Consider the following 20,001-nt stretch of genomic DNA (forward strand, 5'->3'; position numbering starts at 1 on the left):
CCAAGGAAATCCAAAATATAGTAAGAATTCCTATTACAAAAGGGGAAAAAAGAATGACCACAATATAGCTAAGAAGACCATAATTTAGCATCTATTAAATAAAAAATTAGACTTGTTAGGGGTACTACTGAAAGAGAAAACACATTCAACTTTTCACACAAATTTTAGGGAGGGATATTATAAGAATGAATGGATTTGGAGCCCAGCAGAAGCATACAAACTCTCTACATATTACTATTATTATTTTAATCCTCACCTAAGGATATTTTTTCCACTGCTTTTCAGAGAGAGTGGAAGGGGCAGGGAGAGGGAAGACACATAGAGACATCGATGTGATACACACACATCAATTGGTTGCCTCCCACACAAGCTCAGAAGGGCCAAGGATCGAGCCTGCAAACAAGGGACATGCCCTTGGCTGGAATCGAACCTAGGACCCTACAGTCTGCGGGCTGATGCTCTAACCACTGGGCAAAACTGGCTAGGGCACATATTAATTTCAACCAAACAGAATGGTACTGTGCCTGCCCACCATATTAGGCCTTGGGTTAAAAACTGCTGCTTTTTATATTTTTTTTAACTGAATCTAACACATTTTACACTTGTATCTTATACCGCTAAGAAAAGGAATAAAAAGTAAAGAGAAGATGATACTAACTAAACTATGAACCAATGTTTTCTCGTATCACTAATATTTAAGACTCATCCATTTCAGAATTGTTAATACATGGGCTGGGGCACACAAAAATCAATGGAGCAGAGATTCTTTTTGTTCACTAAACAAAGTGGCCCAAACTTCCACCAAGGATTTATTAACCTTCATCTAGACAGCTATGGTTTAAAAAAAATCAACTAAGACCTTGAATTCATACTGCTTTTTATCCAGATGAATCCAAACCAGGAAAGGGTTTGCCATTCTTCAGCAACAAAGAAAGCCTGTTTCAGGAAGCCGACTAAAGTAATATTCTCTACCCTCACTGAACAGCTGTGTCTAGGAAAGCCCCGGGTAGCTGAGGCCACCCTACACCCAGGACACAGCATCAACCCTGCTCTCTACACTGGAGCCCAAGTGAATCTCCACTGGACATGTGCAAACACGGGACAGTTGGAGGTACCCAGACTAACTTAAACCATAAATTATTTAAGCTTTAACTGCAATTCCCAGGAAACTCAGCCTGGATCTATTATGAGGAGACACACCAATCTGCACTCCATTAAAGGCTCTGATTGTTCGATACAGTATTTTTTGTAGGTGCTTCAAGAGGGGGTAAAAAATCATACACATACAACAGTCTATCTACAAAGGATCATATTATGGACACTATTATGTCTGTTTTTCCTTTGAAAACCTTTTTAGGTCTGTATCTACAGATCTACCTCATCTATTTCAATGGCTGTGTAGTCCCCATTAAATATATGGAGGGGCCATTATTCATTTATCCAGCCTTCTCTTACACATTTTGGTTGAAGTGAACATCCTTGTGCAGGTATTTTGGCAAACATTTGTGTACATGTCCTTGGGGAAAGTTTCTAGCAATAGGATTACTAAATCAAAGGCATACATGTTTAAAGCAGATGTTTGGTGCCTAACTGCCATCTAGGAACCAAGCCAGCTGGCATTCTCCAAAAAGGATGCATAAACTTATACTTCAGTCCACAATACATGACAGGGCCCATCCTGCATACCCCTTGCTCTGGATATCTTTATTGGTGCACTCTTATGCACACATAGAAGATAATATTAATAAGATATAAAGGACTTACTATACAACAGGAAATATTCTGAGTACGTGACATTTAACTAAATGGTAGCTATTTCTTTTTTGAAAAAAATCACCATTAATTAATGAGGAAACTGGGGCACAGAAGTATTGAGTAACTTGCCTGAGGCCACACAGCTAGTAGGCATGGGAGTCAGAAATCAAATCTAACTTGACTGCTACCTATGCCACTTCCTCAAAAGAAGAAACTCCAGTTTTGCGTTTTTGCTATTAAACACAAAAGCAAAAATTAGGTACAATAATCCTTTTATTTAATGTCCTACAAATAAGACCAAATTCTTTGGGCTCAATGATACATAAGGAAGAAGAAAGTGTACACATTACCACTCTTGTGTGTTGCCCCAAAGTAGCTAATGCCATTTTATTATATGTTTCTAAGAGCATTTGGTAAAGAAATGCAATAAACCAGGTAGAACCACCTGCATCTTTAAAAATTAAAAAAGGAACCAAAACTTCCACATGTAAGCAGAGTAAACAAATGAAAAAGTAAATTGCACTTCCATGGAAAACGTTTATCAAATGCAATTCAAATGCAATTCAAACAGTCTTTATCACTTTGATAAATTTCAAACCACCATCCTTAAGGGATCAATGTAAATATATTCATGGTTTGCTCAATGCTCTCTAGCATCCTAAACCATATCCAATATTTACAAGGCAACATTATGAATAGAACAGCTTGGGGGCAAGGAGTCCCCATTCCCTCTTCCTTGGGGGTCACATGCATGTACCTCTCTCTATTTTCAAGTGCTACTGTCTCATATTTGATATGCAGTAACCCGAGTTCCCCTTGCCCTGCAGATTCAGAAAACACTGGCATCAGGGTCTTAGTGGCTTCACCAGATTATACACAAGATGACCACTACTTTTGAGCCACAAATTTGGATATGCCTTGTGATAAGTAAAAGGAAACTTTTAGAACCAATGGAGCAGAATATCCAGGAACGACACTAAAGCAGCACAGGGTCCTCTCAGTCCTGTTCCCGAAGTAACTTCCCCTGGATGGGCTACAGCAAACATCCAGGCCCCATGGATTCCAAGCGAGAATATGATGAAGAATCATTAGTGGAAATATTTCAGAAAAACTCTCACACTGCCAGAGGGCCACAAGGTGCCAGAACACAGAACACAGCCAGAACAACCACTCCCAGGAGTCAAGTGGCATTATCACTTTTCATTTGAAAAAATTTTATGAAGCCCACCAACCTTAAGCCAGACCCCGTGCTGGGCACTTGCCTGGTAGCCCCCCTACTTAGAAACACACTCACCTCACTGATGGGACTACTGAGGCACCAGTGTGTATAAGGGCAAAGGGAAACTGGCCAAGGGGGCAGATCAGCATGAGGCTGCCCATGACTGCTGCATATGACACCTGCTCTCCAACCGATGGTGCACACGATGCAGAGCTGCACAAGGACCAAGAACTGGGACCAGTGGGGGCTGCCCAGTTAAAAGTGAGGCTCCTCTCAATGAGAGCCGCCAGCCAAGACTTCCCTATTGAGGCTGTGTGCCATGACATATGGAGACATCTCTAATCCCCCCACATAAAAAGTGCCAAAACTGCTATGGGTGAGGTAGGAACATGAGGGTATAAAGGAGTCTGAATGCTAAAAATTAACTGGTTACTGGAGAACTCTGAACAGGCATTTGCTTGCCTCCCCCCTTCATCCCATACCCCTAAAAAGCACATCATAAAAATCAGAGGAATTCTTAATTAATTACTTGACAATGCTAAGCAAGTCTGTGACAAAACATTAGAGAAACACACCTGGGTAGACCTCTAAAATTCAGATGCTCTGGAAATACCACCACTTTCTGACTAAAAGAATTGTTCTATATTTTTATATGCTGAATAGAAACTGTCTAAACTCCTTTCCATCAAGTCAACCCTTACACTTTCCACATTTGCATAAAAATTGAACATACCAGACAAAAGTATACCTGTTAAAGAATCTGATTTCTCTTTACCATTCTTCTGTTTTATGTCACAACCCTAATGCTACTGCCTGGACCCCCCTAACTGCTACTGCAGAATCCCTTTCTTCTCGGATTTGCAGAATGATGTTCCAGGAACATTTGATTCTCTTTCCTTTTGTTTTGCTCTAAGAAGGACTGAAAATCCCTTGAGACCAAGCCTGAGATACACCCACTAATCAGGAGGAGGAAGTTTAGAAATGGCATAGCTGTCTCCAGAGGGGGGCTTTGCATTGAGTTCAGAATCTGTTGTTTGCTTAAAAGTGTGCTCTGAAGGTGGAATGTTTTTCTCTAAACCTATGAAAAAGACTAAGTCAGTACTTCACTGGGATAAACAACGGGAGGCCAAGATTTCCCAAAAAAGCCACTGCTGCATTTTTGGCACCTGCAAAGATGTGCTTCCAAATGGGTTTTTGTTTTAAAGTACCAGCACCTGTAATTTGGCAGTCGAGCAGCAGCATGGTTTACCCTCTCTTTTATGCAGTTTATGGATTGCCTGCTCCTCACTATGTCAAATAGAGCCACCAACCCCAAGGAAAGCAAGCAGAGACCGGGGGACACTGGTATGCGGGACACACTGTCACCTTATGTAGGTCACTGCTGGAGGACTGTGCTGTGCATGTACTTAGGCTCCGCTTCTGTTTCAAGCACCATTGCCAAGTGCATCTCCCACGTTCCAACCTGTGGTTGTAGTTTCAGCCCTACAAGTACCAGCCACTGACTCTGCCCACAACTGCTGGCCTCGGGCAGTCTGGCACCTCCAGACAGCAAGCAGTGCAGCCATGGGCAGCAGAGGCCCCATTAAACGGAGAATGCAGTTATACTTGTTTAACTCTAAGGAGATGGATTGAAATTTATCTTTGTGTGATAAACAGTGAACTGCAGTTGACAGACATTTTCTATATGAATGCAATTTACTATGTCATTACCAGTTTATGTTTATATAATGAAATCAACTGTTTTTGTGAGGTGAATTACCCAGATTTATTTTTTGCAAGTTCATAATTAAATGGCATTTAAATATTTCCTCTGTTTTCTGTCTGTGCATCGTGCAGACAGAGTCTTTTGAAAAGTAGGCAGTTCAACTATGATCATTTGTGAGGAAGAGAGGAGGAGATTTCCAAGGAGGGAAACAAATTATTTCACAAAAGAAAATAAAGGTGATGGTGTTGGGATTCCCTTCTCCTAAGTTTCACTGGCTCATAACAAATAATCACAGCCTCTAGTAGGACAAAGGGCTTGTTTTTTCTAAACACACAGCAGGAAGGTGGGTGGATCGTTATGGTGGCTGTACAGGTCAGTTGCAAGATCCCACTCTTCACAAACAGGGAAAATCCTCTGCCAGCCAGCTTTCTAAGTCAAGTTTCTAAGATCGAGACCAGCCCCACCACATGGGAAACAACTCCAATGCCACCTCGCACTACTCAGGAGTCTGTGGTAGGTTTTTTTGTTTATAATTAAAATGAAAACCAGCACAGTATTACTGCTGGTAATACTGGGGGTATACTGCTCAGACTTGGGGGTTTTTTGATTGTCCATTATTGTAACTTAAGCAAAAGTAATTACACACATCCTCACATGCTTTCTGGGGAACCAGCTGATTACCTGAGACAGCCAAGAAGTCATCAATGGAAGTAATGTCATCAACGGCATCTGTGAGAACACGGACTTGTTTTTCCCACTGTTCTTTAAAAAGATCCATGTTCTCTTGGGCCAGCTTGCTCTGTGGTTTTGCTGCTAAAGCCAATGCAGCATTGATAACCTGCAAAGATAGTAAAGTTCACTGTTTACCTTTCAGAGTCATGAAAATAAAACAGGTGGGATAACATGGTCAGTAGAGTGACGATTGCTTTGTTTCACTTGCATTTCACAGGACACATGATACCACACGTTTTGCCATAACACAAAGATAAAGCAGAGAAGCGTGTTAAACAATAGGTTTTTATATGTGAATGTAGAAGCAACTCATTTGAAATATAGAACTGCAGTAATACACTGAAAATATGAATTAAAAACAAAAATACTGAATCTTTCCACTCTGTGATAGCAGCTCTATAATTTTTGATGATATTATATTCCAGGCTTTTTTCTTCTCGTATACACATGTATGTATGCATGTCAAAAAAGTACACAATTAGAATTATATGCTACATAAAACTATCTTCTTTCTTCTTTTAAATACCCCATATCATTAAATATATATTTAAAACATTAACTGTTTATTATTCCATCTATGGATGCACATCACTGGTTTCCTATTGTAGAATATCTAGGTTTGTTCCAGTTACCCACAATTCTTAATAATCTTGTGATAGACATTTGGCATTTCAGGTTCTTGATACATTATCAAAGCACATTTGTGAGTAATACATTCTAATTATTCTAATTCCAAGCATTTTTCTAACAGGCATATTTGACACATAATAACTGAACATAAAGTATAAAATTTGTTAAGTTTAAAAATATTTCTCTAAAAAGCGGCTTTGTTGAGATATAATTCACATATAATTCACCCATTTAAACTGTAAAATTCAAGGACTTTTAGTATATTCCCAGTTGTAGAACCATCACCACACAATTATTCTCATCACTCCAGAAAAAAACCCTATATCCATTAGTAGTCATTTTCCATCAACATTCCTTAACCCTATCTCCTGGCAACGACTAACTTAACTTCTGTCTCTATCATGTTGTCTATTCTGGATATTTAATATAAATGGAATCATATTAATATGTGGATTTTTGTAACTAGCATCCTTCACTTAACAATGTTTTTGAGGTTCGTCCACATGCTATAAAATGTATCAGTATTTCATTCCTTTTTATTAATGAATACTATGTCATTATATGGTTGTACTCTATTTTATTTTCCCATTGAACAGTTGATGGACATTTGAATTGTTTCCACTTTTTGGCCATTATGAATAATACTACTATGCCTACTCAGACATGTTTCTGTGCTTTCATTATTCTTGGGATATAACTAGGAGTGGAACTGCTGGGTTATATGGTTAACTTTATATTTAACGTTCTGGGAACTGCCTTACTGTTTTCCAAAGCAGCTGTACCATTTTACATTTCCACCAGCATGTATGAGGGTTCCACTCTCCCCACTTGTTTTTCCTTTTTTAAAAAATTACTGCTATTCTAGTGGGTGTGAAGTGGTATCTCAATGTGGTTGTGATTTTCATTTCCCTGATGGCTAGAAATGTTGTAGTTCTTTTCATGTACCAAATGACCATTAGTATAAATTCTTTAGAGAAATATCTACTCAGATTCTTGGTATTCATTGAATGAGTAATGAAAGTAGTATGAAATGAGCTGAGAGAATAATTAGTTACGATTTCTAAGCTCTGGTGGGGATGAGGGTGTTAGGGGGTGGTAAAGGGATTGGGCAAGGAAGAAAAAAACAAAGAATTCATGGATACAGACAACAGTGTGGTGAATGTGGGGGGGGGGGTGGAGGTGAAAGGGTATATGGGGGACAGATGGTGATGGAAAAAAATAATAAAACAAAATTTAAACAAATAATAAAATAAAAAGATTCCTAAGTACAAGGGGCTTATAGGTTATTAAAAATAAGTGTGTTTCTAATAGTGCAACTTGGAAGGAAAGCAAAGATAAGAGAAACGTCGTGATGGAGCAGAGATCTGGATGAGACAGAAAGAGTTTGATGGTAGGAGTTGGGGATGATTTTTTTTAGGTGAAATAGGAACCACACAACTTCAGGTCATGTAACTCCAAAAGATTGGTGGGATATTCCAAAGAATTAGCCCCTAAAGACTGTAGTTGTAACAAACTGAAGAATTAGACCCACTAGACTGGTACAACAGACTATCAAGACAATCAAAGAAAGATTCCTAGGCATAGGGGGACTATGCCATCCCAGTTAGCAATTACTAACAGGCCACTACTTTCAAAAGTATATCGGTTTGGACAATAAATTACTTGGAAGAAGAAACATCCTATCTTTCTCATGTGTTATGCTGTGGTCTCCCATATTTTCATAATTTCAAGGCTTGTTCTTTGTCTCTTTTCCTTCTTGCCATTCCTTTTCACTAGGTGCTTCACAATTGTGGACTACTCACTTCATTAATTAACTCTTTAAATAATCATCCAAGATAACACCTTATGGTGAAAATCTAGAATCATTTATCTTAAAAAACAAGATGTTATTGATGGGAATGCCTACTGTCAGCATTAGTTAAATAATAATATAATGGTCTTTCTAGCTAATGGAATAAAATGGGAAATTGAAATAGAAAAGGCTGTCAGAAGGGAGACAACAAAATTGTTTTTCAATGCAAATGATTTTTGTTTTTCTAGGAAATTGAAGTGAGTCAACTGAAAGAACTCTTAGAATTAGTAAGAGTTCATTAAGACAGCCAGAGACAATGTAAATATATCAGTAGCTTTTCTATATGCCAGAAAAAAGTTAGAATATAAAATGAGGAAAAGTGTCAGGTCTTCATAATAGCAATTAATAGGAAATATATGGGATTACATTTTTAAAGAAACCCACAGGACTGAAGTAGCAAAAAGAGATTAAACGTTTCTGAGGTACATTAAAAAAACCTGAATAAGTTCATATCCTGGACAAGCCCCTCCCCCCAAAAAACTTGAATAAATAGAAATACATTCCATGTTTAGGGGTAGGAAGACCTACTTAATCACAAATTAACCTGGAGCAATAAATAGCTGAGAACAGCCCAAAAATCTTGAGGATAGAAAGCAAGAATAAGGAAGAGAGAGAGTAATAATATAAAGCTAAAGTAATTAGAACAGAATAGTCTAAAAACAGACCCTGTCATGGAACAAAATTCAGTGTCTGATAAAAGAGACATCACACATCAGTGGCAAAAGGTACATTATTTTTACATTTGATGGGCTATCTTGAGAAAAAGTTACAGCCTCACTTCATATTTATATTCATGTACTAAGATTGTGTCCATAGATGAGTTAAATTTAAAACAAGGCTAGAATATATTTATTTATGCATTTACTACATAAAAACTTAAATAGAACTTGTTTCTTATGTCTTAGAAAACTCTCCTCTATTTCCAAATAACAATGTGAGAAGTCAATTTATAAATTTGACTACATTAGTTTTGTACTAATTTAAGTACATATATACAACAGATGAAGTATATGTGTTGGGTAAATCAGTAAGGAAAACACCAAAATACCAGTAGAAAATAGGACAAAGACATGGACATTACCTAAGGTGAACCACAAATGACTAGGAAACAACTGGGGGGGGCGCCTGCAGTCTCAGAAAAAAATGCAAATTAGAGGGCTCTGTGAACCCACAGAGTTCTGAGACCAAGTCTGAAATGACATCCATTCTAGAACTTCCTCTTCTCACTGTAAAATACAGATAATACCACCTACCTCTAACTCACAAGGACTACATCTCTTCTCCAGCACTTTCTTAGTGAGGTCTTTCTTAACCATCCCAAATCAACATTTGTGAGATGTAACTAAAGCAGTACTTTGAGAAAAATTTATAGCATTAAGTGTTCATTAGAAAAGGTCTCAAATTAATGATCTAAGAGCTTCCAACTTTAGAAACTAGAAAAAGGCCCGGCTGGGCGTGGCTCAGCAGTTGAGCGTCGACCTAGGATCCAGGCGATCGGGGTTCAGTTCCTGGTCAGGGCACATACTCAGGTTGCGGGCTCGATCAATGACTCTCTCATCATTGATGTTTCTAGCTCTCTCTCCCTCTCCTTTCCTCTCTCTGAAATCAATAGATATATTTTAAAAAAAGAAAAAAAAGAAACTAGAAAAAGAAGGGCAAATTAAACCCAAAGCAAGCAAAAGGAAGAAGACAGCAGCAATTGTTGAAATACAAAGTCCCAAAGCTCAATGAAGAATAAACAGCCAATCTGAATGTCCTGCTATCTATTAAAGAACTGAATTCATTGTTAAAAACCTTCCATGAAGAAAACTCCAGTGCGGTGACTGCGGGGGGCAGGGGGGTGGGTAAGGTGGAATGGTGATGGGAAAATAATAAAAAGAGGAAGAAAAAAAGGAAATAAGTAAGTAAATAAATAAATAAATTTCCAGGACAGATAGCTTCATTGGTAAATTCTCCCAAACATTTTAAAAAGAACTAATATAAATTATACAGACTTTTCAAAAAAAAAAAACACAGAAGAGAGGGAAACAAACACTTTACAACTTTTATGATATGGAAATCAAACTTCACAGAAGAAGAAAACAAGACCAATATCAATATCAATATGCAAGGCTTACAAGGAGACTGCAGTGTTTCTTGAGGACTGTTACCTGTAGACCTCTGTGTAGGGGGGTTGGAAGGGAAGGGATACAGAAAATGTTGAGAGAAACTTTTAGTCAGAAGGATCTCATTTAAGCTCTTCTGTGAAATCACCTTATAAGAAAAGATTAGAGAACATAAGAGGTGGAAAAGTGAAGTGATTCAAAGGTAGAAGGACCTATGATTGTGAAATAATAGATGAGTGAGAGCTGAGGCCACAAGCTACCCTGGCCCATATGCCTTGGATGTTCTTTGAAGAGCTGTATATTTTCTCACTACCTACAGGCCTGACTTGTCTGGGTTTGTATTTATTTGATGCTTGTCAAGACTGTCAACCACAAAATTGATCAGCATTCCCATAAGCACAAGGGGAGAAGAAGCAATAAGGAAGATAAGTCTAAGGAGGTAGAAGAAAGAACGTGGTACTTCCTAAGTTGTTTCTCAATTTGGTTAGTAAAAAGTACAAAAAAAAAAAAAGAAGAAGAAAGAGAAAAAAAGGGAAGGAAGGAAGGAAGGAAGGAAGGAAGGAAGGAAGGAAGGAAGGAAGGAAGGAAGGAAGGAAGGAAGGAAGGAAGGAAGGAAGGAAGGAAGGGGGGGAGGGGAGGGAGGAAGGGAGGAAGGGAGGAAGGGAGGAAGGGGGGGGAGGGGAGGGAGGGAGGGAGGAAGGGAGGGAGGGAGGGAGGGAGGGAGGAAGGGAGGAAGGGAGGAAGGGAGGGAGGAAGGAAGGAAGGAAGGAAGGAAGGAAGGAAGGAAGGAAGGAAGGAAGGAAGGAAGGAAGGAAGGAAGGAAACGTACAAAAGCAATGGCTTCAAATACTTAATTTACCCTGTGTAGAATCCCAAGAAAGGCCTTGCTTTAATTCAGGCTACATAAATTACTAAAGTACTAGATTTGATTAACATAAATATACAAGGCTCGTTCTCACATAATAAACTAAGAATATTAAGTGAGATAATCTCTAAAGACAATCGAAATCATATCAAGCATCTTATCTGACCACAATGGTATGAAATTATAAATCAACTACAGTAAAAAACCTGAAAAACACTCAAACACACGGAGGCTAAATAACATGTTACTAAACAATGAATGAGTTAACAACATCAAAAAAGAATTCAAAAGTTACCTTGAGAAAAATGAAAATGAACACACAACAACCCAAAATTATGAAACACAGTGAAAGCAGTCTTATGAGGGAAATTAACAGCATTACAGGCCTACCTCAAGAAGCAAGAAAAATCTCAAATAATCTAACTTTACACCTAAAAGAACTAGAAAAAGAACAACAGACAAAGCCCAGAGTAAATAGAAGGAAATAATAAAGTCCAGAGTGGAAATAAATGACATAGAGACTAAAAAAAAAAAAAGGTGAAATGAAGACCTGGTTCTTTGACAAGTTAAATAAGACTGACAAACCTTTAAACCAGACTCATCAAGAAAAAAAGAGAGGACCCAAATAAAATCAGAAATGAAGAGGAGAAATTACAACTGACACCAGAGAAATACAAAGGATTGTCTGAAAATATTACAAACAAACCATATTCCAACAACTTGGACAACCTAGGCAAAATGGATAAATTCCTAGAAACATACAATCTTCCAAAATTAAATCAGGAAGAATCAAAATATCTGACTAGACCAATTACAACTAAAGAAATAAAAACAGTAATCAAAAAACACCCAGCAAAACAAAAGTCTGGACTGGGTAACTTCACAGGCGAATTTTACCAAACATTCAAACAAGAACTAACACCTATCCTTCTCAAACTATTCCAAAAAATTCAAGAGGAGAGGCAACTTCCAAGCTCATTTTATGAGACCAGCATCATCCTAATTTCAAAAACCAGATAAAGACACTACAAAGAATGAAAATTATAGGCCAATATCCCTGATGAACATAGATGCTAAAATCCTCAACAAAATATTAGCAAACCAGATCCAGCAATACCTTAAAAAGATCATATATCATGATCAAGTGGGATTTATTCTGGGGATGCAAGGTTAGCACAATATCTGCAAATTGATAAACATGATACATCAAATAAATAAAAAGGATAAAAATCACATGGTCACATCAAAAGACGCAGAAAAGGCATTTGCTAAAATCTAGCACCTATTTAGGATAAAAACTCTCAGCAAAGTGGGAACAGAAGGAACCTACCTCAACATAATGAAGACTACATACAACAAACCCACAGCCAATATCACAGTCAATGGGCAAAAATTAAAAGCATTCCCCTTAAGATCAGGAACAAGACAAGGATGTCCACTTTCACCACTCGTATTCAACATAGTACTGGAGGTTCTAGCCACAGCGATCAAACAAGAAGAAACAATAAAAGGCATCCAAATTGGAATGGAGGAAATAAAACTGTCATTATCTGCAGATGACATGATACTGTATTTAGAAAACCTTAAAGACTTCACCAAACAACCACTAGAACTGATAAATTCAGTTAAGTAGCAGGATATAAAATTAATATTTAGGAATCAGTGGCACTTTTATACACCTATATGAACTACCAGAAAGAGAAATTAAGAAAACAATCCCATTTACTATTACAACAACAACAAAAAGGTACCCAGGAATAAGTTTAACCAAGGAGGTAAAAGACCTGTAGTTAGAAAATTATAGGATACTGAAGAAAGATACAAATAAGTGAAAGCATGCATATACCATGTTCATGGACAGGAAGAATTAACATCATTAAAATGCCCAGACTACCCAAAGCAATCTATAGATTTAACACAATTCCTATTAAAATACCAATGGCAGATCTCACAGAACTAGAACAAATATTCCAAAAATTTATATGAAATCATGATAGTCTCAGCAATCTTGAGAAAGAAGGGATCACAATACTGAATATCAAACTATACTACAAAGCCACTGTAAACAAAACAGCCTGGTACTGACACAAGAACTGGCATATAGATCAATGAAACAGAACAGAGACCCCATGCCATTCTGGTTGATTAATATTTGACAAAGGAGACAATGCATACAATGGAGTAAAGACAGTCTCTTCAATAAATGGTGTTGGTAAAACTGGACAGGTACATGCAAAAAATGAAACTAGACCACTAACACCATACACAAGGATAAACTCAAAATGAATAAAAGACTTAAATGTTAGTCACAAAACCATAAAAATCCTAAAAGAAATAAGGCAGTAAAATCGCAGATGTCTCAAGAAGCAGAATTTTTGCTGATACATCTCCTAGGGCAAGAGAAACAAAGGCAAAAATAAACAAATGGGACTACATCAAACTAAAAAGCTTCTGCACAGCAAAAGAAACCACCTACAAAATGAAAAGGAAACCCACTGTATGGGAGAATAATGATATATCAGGCAAAGGACCTGAATAGACACTTCTCTAAAGAGGACATACAGATAGCCAAGAGACATATGAAAAAATGTTCCAAGTCACTAATCATAAGCAAGATGCAAATTAAAATTAGAATGAGGAATTTATCACCTCACACCTGTCAAAATGACTACCATCAATAAATCAAAAACTACCCATCCAGTGTGGCTCAGTGGTTGAGCACTGACTGGTGTACTGAGAAGTCACTGGCTCGATTCCTGGTCAGGGCACATGCCTGGGTTGTGGGCTCAATCCCTGGCAGGAGGCAGCCGATCAATGTTGATGTTTCTCCCTCATCAATGTTTCTATCTCTCTCCCCCTCCCCCTTCCTCTGTCTCTAAAATTCCATGAAAACATATTCTTTTTTTCTTTTTTTAAAAAAATATATCTTTATTGATTTCAGAGAGAGGAAAGGAGAGGGAAAGAGAGAGATAGAAACATCAATGATGAGAGAGTCATTGATCGGCTGCCTCCTACATGCCCAGGCATGTGCCCTGTCTGGGAATGGAATCCTGATCACCTGGATCCTAGGTCGATGCTCAACAGCTGAGCCACGCCCAGCCAGGCAAAAACATATTCTTTTAAAAATTAAAATAATAAATCAATGAACAAGTACTGGAGAGGATGTGGGGAAAAGGGAACCCTAGTACAACACTACTGGTGGGAATGCAGACTGGTGCAGCCACTGTGGAAAACAGTATGGAGTTTCCTCAAAAAATTAAAAATGGAGCTGCCTAGGACCTAGGGATCCCACTTCTAGGAATATATCTGGAAAAAAAACAACACAAACACTAATTCAAATACACGCACCCCTATGTTCAAAGCAGTTATTTACAATAGCCAAGATCTGGAAATAGTCCAAGTCAGTCCAAGTGCCCATGAGTAGATGAGTGGATAAAAAAGCTGTGGTATATTTACACAATGGAATACTACCCCGCTGTAAAATGAAAACCTTAGCTTTTGCAACAGCACAAATATAGCTAAAGGTTATTATGCTAAGTGAAATAAGCCAGAGAAAGACAAATATCATATGATCTCACTTATATGTGGAATCTAATGAACAAAATAAACTGATAAACGAAATAGAAACAGAGGCATGGATACGTGGAACAGAAGGACAGCTGTCAGAGGGGACAAAAGTTGGATGGATGCAAGATAGTAAAGGGATTAAGCCAAAAACATATATACATAACACATAGACACAGACAACAGTGTGGTGATGGCCAGAGGGAAACGGGGGTGGGAGTTAGGGGGAGAGATGGTGACAGAAAGAAACTGTACTTTGGGTAGTGAGGGCACAGTGCAGTGTGCACATGGTGTGTTACTGAACTGTACACCTGAAACCCATGTGGTATTATTAACCAATGTTACCCTAATAAATGCATTAAAAGAGAGGGAGGGAGGGAGGGTATCTCTAAAATGCCCTCCTCAAATTTTAAAGACTCAACCGTCAAAAACCTGGCAGGATTTTGTTTTTGTTTTTCCTTTTCTTCCCTTGCCAGCACCAAATGAACTGAAAAACTGAAATATTTGAAGCAGCTACCATGGACTAAGACTTGGGCGCATCCACAAGCAAGACAATGCCGGGGATATATGGGGATACAGATTCAGGGCTTTCCCAAAACAGTTTTCTCCTGTGAAAGTGTATAAAGCTGGGGACTCTCTGCTCAGATGGAGGCAGGATCCATTTCTGATGAACAAAGTGAGAGATGATGCAGTCACAAAGTAGAGGGCAATGCAGGGAGAGAGAGAACTGACCTACTTTGTTTCTTGCTCATGGTAACAGTAAACCACCAAAAAATGTGGGTGCTGTCTTCCCTCAAGCAACAAAATAAAGCCACTTTCAGGTTACTTCCTCCTCAACTCAACTTTAATCTCTAATATTTGGAGTTCAAGTCACTTGAGTACTCAAAAGTTAGTACTTTAGAACAGAATTTCCCATTTCCAAAAGTTAATTTTGGTACAGGGTAACCTGAAAAATGGGGGCAAAAACTCCTCTCTCCCCTCCAGAGAGGAACAATGAGGACTAGGAGTCAATGTCAAGCTGTGGGTTGGGCAACTAAAAAGCAGCCCCTAGGGAGCTGTGCCCAGCAGAGGGGCCAGGGCTGCCTGAATGCAGCAGCCTGGGTGTAAAGCACAAAAAACAGCCTAGAAAAGCCTAACACGCATTTCATCCTTCGATAGATGTTGACAGTAGCCTCACAATAAAAACATACACTTCAATGTAGTAACTGTCTGTCTATATGCTATAGCATATTAAATAGATACCACCTTAAACCCCTGGTGAATTAACTAATCTAGTTTAGTTAACTGACTTTGCCTGGAGTCTGTTTATCAAACAAACCACTGACTGCAGAAGGGAACACCTCAGGGCTAGAAACCCCCACCACCCACTCCTATGAGCCTGAGCTTACCATCTACCTCAGGATGAACACACAGGAGAAGCTCCACTCAAATCCCTCTTCCTGGAAGTGACAGCTACCTTGAAGGAGAGGTCCTCTGAGCATGAAACACACGGACCAGGGCAGGCCAGATGCAGCTCCCAGAAGAGTTTGGTTTACCCTCCTCAAAGAATTTTAAAATTTTAAATGGCTACTGTATTTACCATCACCAAACCTACCCACCCGTTTGTAAGCAAATGTAGGAATGAGTCCAGGTAAGAATCTGGGAGAATATTCATACCTGGAGAAATACTTTTTTATCCAGGACATATACCCAATACCAAGTGTGGTCTGGCCACTGTCTGTCTAAGCCTTTGAGGTCTGTTCTAGGAGGAAAAATGAAATTACAAAGGACAAAGCATGCTTTCTAATGGCAAACTCAAACTTGTGCGACATGGCTCAGCAACACACGATTTATGCACATCACCATTTTCATTAGGATTATCAACTAGACTCCCCATGTGATTTTTTCCCTAGGCTTTAAGATCATTTATATAAATACTCTTGGTAGGTGTGATCAGCGTATGTTACCATCTGTTTCAGCCGATATGTGAAAGCATTGTCGCTTTTCAAGCATTTAAAAACCAAATGGAGAACCTAAGACATTAAAAACAAATACTGATAGGGTAAAATGGCAAACTTAAGAAAAGAATGCCAAATCTTTAGAAGTATGCTCTCAGTTTACTTCGTACAACTTGGTCATACATTAACTTTCTGGAGGTGACTCAATCCACTGTGCTTATTATCTGTCTGCACAGCTAGCAATCACTAGCAGATTTCGTCACTGGATTAAAGCTGAGGAAATGTCCATTACATAATGTGGATTCACAATTGGCCCATCACACTAATTATTTAGACAAAGCAACTTTCAATGGGAAACTATCCGCATGATTGAGAATGAGAACAAACACCCTAACTAACCTGTATACCAGTTAGGATCTCATATTAGTAACCAGGCTTTACTTATTTCAATCACCTACCTTGAGTGTCAGGATTTATATGAAAGAATACTAGACACAGTATAATTTAAAGTTGGTTACAGACATAGCAGAAACTTCATTCCTGTGACCTCTATTCTATTACTCCAGTTCCCTTGCTTATTCCCATTTATTCATGGCCATTCCCATCTGGCAGGCCATTTAGACAGAGGTACATGTAAATCCTCAAAGTATGCCCGTGAGCATTCTCTACTTGGGAAATTGGAGAGTCAACCTCTTCCACTGAAACAGCATTTACACTGCGCAGAAGTGCTTGTGAGTGGCAAGGAGTATCAGGCCACATCAACAAGATCGGTTCACCTCATGGGATACAAGCAACACACTGGGCACTTAACAGAGCACCTTTCTTCTATGTGCTTCAGAGTCTTTCCAGCTTAACTGAGCCCCATCACCAGTCCTCCACTACACCACTGTAAGTGGAGAAAAGTTCTCAAGCTTTTACTTTGGTAGCTGACTTAACTACATTCTTAACATCTGTACATTAACGCTACTTTAGGACATTACAGAGTAAAGGTTCCAGCTCTTGAATCTTTCCCCCCTCACCCAACACAGAAACCCAAGTACTGGGCATTAAGATGGAGGGCAGGGGGGTAGCTAGTACACTTAGCCACCGTGATTCCAGGACTGCCGAATATTGCAGGTAGCCCTCGTTCAAGAAGGGTAGACTAAACAGTGTGGCCACTGTACACCCTCCATTTGTGAGCAGTGGAGGACACTATAGGCATTTTTATTTTTTCTTCAAGATTTTTTTATTGATTTTTAGAGAGGGAGAGAGAGAAACATCGACGTGAGATCGAAACATCAATCAGCTGACTCCTACATGCCTCCTACCGAAGATCAAACCCAAGCATGTGCCCTGACCAGAAATCAAATCGGCAACATTTTTTGGTGCATGGGAAGACGCCCAACCAACTGAGCCACACCGGACAGGGCACCATGCATTTTTAATGAAGGACAAGGGAATAGTAGTAACACATGACGCCCTGAGGAAATGTCACTTGAAGTTAAACAATTTTCTACAAGCTTTGCCAGCTCTGAATCAGTGTGTATTCTCTAAGACTTCTATCTAAAATCCTAAAAACAAAACCAACAAAATAAACCCCATCTCCACTGTAACCAAAATCTAATTTGTTGGTACGTTACACATTGCTGGCCATACTTTACCTGAGGACAGAGGGCTTCTAGCTGGCTTGCAGACATTCGAACAAGCTTCACACCTTCTTCATTGTTTGAAATGGAGCAGGCCAAGTTGGCAACCTAGAAGAAGGAACACCATAAAAGGATCATTGAAGCTTTTCTCTTGGATTGCAAAGGGAAACAAACATACACTTATCCCCACCCGACCTTTACAGCTTATAAGGACAGAGGTTTTGTTTTGGTTTTTGCTCTGTGCTGAGGAAATTATACAGATTCATAACACAGATGACAATGTAAGTTGGTGGCAGACCCTTGAAACATCCCACGGCCTGTAACTCAAAGGCTTTGCATGAGCTCTGACCTGCCTGAACAGTAACTTCAGAAAGAGGTTGTCCTAGTGAGGGCAATGACGTGAGAAAAGCTATGGCACCAAGGGCATCAGGGAAGAATTGTTGATATCCTCAAATAAAATGTACTTTGCAGCTGTTCTTGAAGTAAGGAAATCAAAATTCTAAGTTATTATTCTCATTTGACAGATGAATAGATGCTTTTATTTGAACACAAAGCTATTTTTCAAATAAAATTTTTAAAAACCACAGTATTAAGACAACATCAAGGCCATCTTCAGAAAAGGAAAAAGAAACAGGGATGATGTCCCATCGTTAAGAGCAAAACTGCCCTCCAACTGGGCTCTCAAAAGCACTGACAGCTGGACTCTTTCCTGAATGATGCTGCTTCATTTGAACTAAAATCTTTACCTTCCCATCCAACTGTCTCAATGACATGGCTCATGTAGCCAGAAACAATCTTTCCAAGTTGTGTCATATTTCCTCTGCCGAAGCTCTGGCTATGCTGAGAATGCTGCTCTGTAGTGACTGTTAGAGCTGTGATCACCTATTCATGTTTCTAAATTAACAGGCTTGCCAATTCCATTAGTAATGCCACAGTCCAACTGAATACACGGTGCTGAGACACATCTTTCCCCCAGTTGCAAACTGAGTTATGAATGTTAGAGGCGTAGGCAGGTGAATATCAGAGGCACTTTCTGGGAATTTAAATGCCAGAGTAAACAAAGGCAATGGCAATAACCTTTGATTTTTCACTCCTCCACCCAACTTAAACACATAAAGGCACAAGAAAAATTATATACTATTATGGCTGTTGTTTGCTGTGTTACAGTTAGGGATTATCAGCTTTCTGTAAGACTCCTAACTATCAGAATCCTGCAATGCCTAATCACAAGGAGAAACAAAAGAACAAACATGCAATTTAAAAATAAAGGTAAGGAAACAGAAAATTAAGTCAGCTCTTTAATGTTTAGTGGCCTTCAAAATCACATAAAGAAGTAACACTTATATTCCCTGAAGATTACAATTCTACTTTCTGGTGTCAACTGGACCTGAGCCAAGAGGCACTTTTCTCTTCATGATGACAATCTATTGAGCTGATTGTAGATTCCTATTTGTTTAAAAATTACTGCAAAATATGACCTAAGCTAAATTTTGTAGAACGTAAGACTTTTAAAAAACATTTCTCTTCAATTGCACATTTTATGATGCTATAATGAAAGAGAAAGCTTAAATTAGATGTACTCATGAATCTACAACTCCTATTGCTTCACTGTCATAAGAAGGAATTTTGAAAAACAAATATAAAATGCGCGGTTGATCACTGAACTAGCAGTTTGGGACTAACAGAGGTCCCTGGTGAGGTAAGCGTACTATACGCAGCACCCCGTCCCACTCCCACCATTTCGGAGGCCAACTATTAGATGCAGGAAGCTCTGTCACTGTGTTTCTGCCTTCCACACTCTAGTCTCTACTCACAATCATTTCAATTTATATTCTCCCAATTGTATGAATCTGAAAGACTCAGAAAAAAAAAAAATTTAAATTAAGAAGCAAAAGATTGTATAAAGTGTTATCTACTATAGGTCAGACACATGAGTGGTGTGTGGCTGAGGCTTCTGTAAACCATCTCTCCTGTTTCCTGATACAAATCCTAACAAAACAAAGGTTATGGAA

The 20,001-nt window shown here is 38.7% G+C and overlaps 1 protein-coding gene across 1 annotated transcript in view; it reads right to left on the reverse strand.

Moving 5' to 3' along the window:
- The window catches only part of CTNNA1 (catenin alpha 1), a 174,360-nt gene that overhangs the window by 14,196 nt on the left and 140,163 nt on the right, over positions 1 to 20,001 (reverse strand). The window contains exons 10-11 of the mRNA XM_081134979.1: positions 18,005 to 18,097; positions 5,361 to 5,517 (exon numbers count right to left, since the gene is read on the reverse strand). Of these exons, the coding sequence (XP_080991105.1) occupies positions 5,361 to 5,517; positions 18,005 to 18,097 (250 nt within the window). The remainder of the gene's footprint in view (positions 1 to 5,360; positions 5,518 to 18,004; positions 18,098 to 20,001) is intronic.

Source organism: Miniopterus schreibersii, assembly GCF_964146895.1.
Source record: "Miniopterus schreibersii genome assembly, chromosome: 4".
NCBI classification, from domain to species: Eukaryota; Metazoa; Chordata; class Mammalia; order Chiroptera; family Miniopteridae; genus Miniopterus; species Miniopterus schreibersii.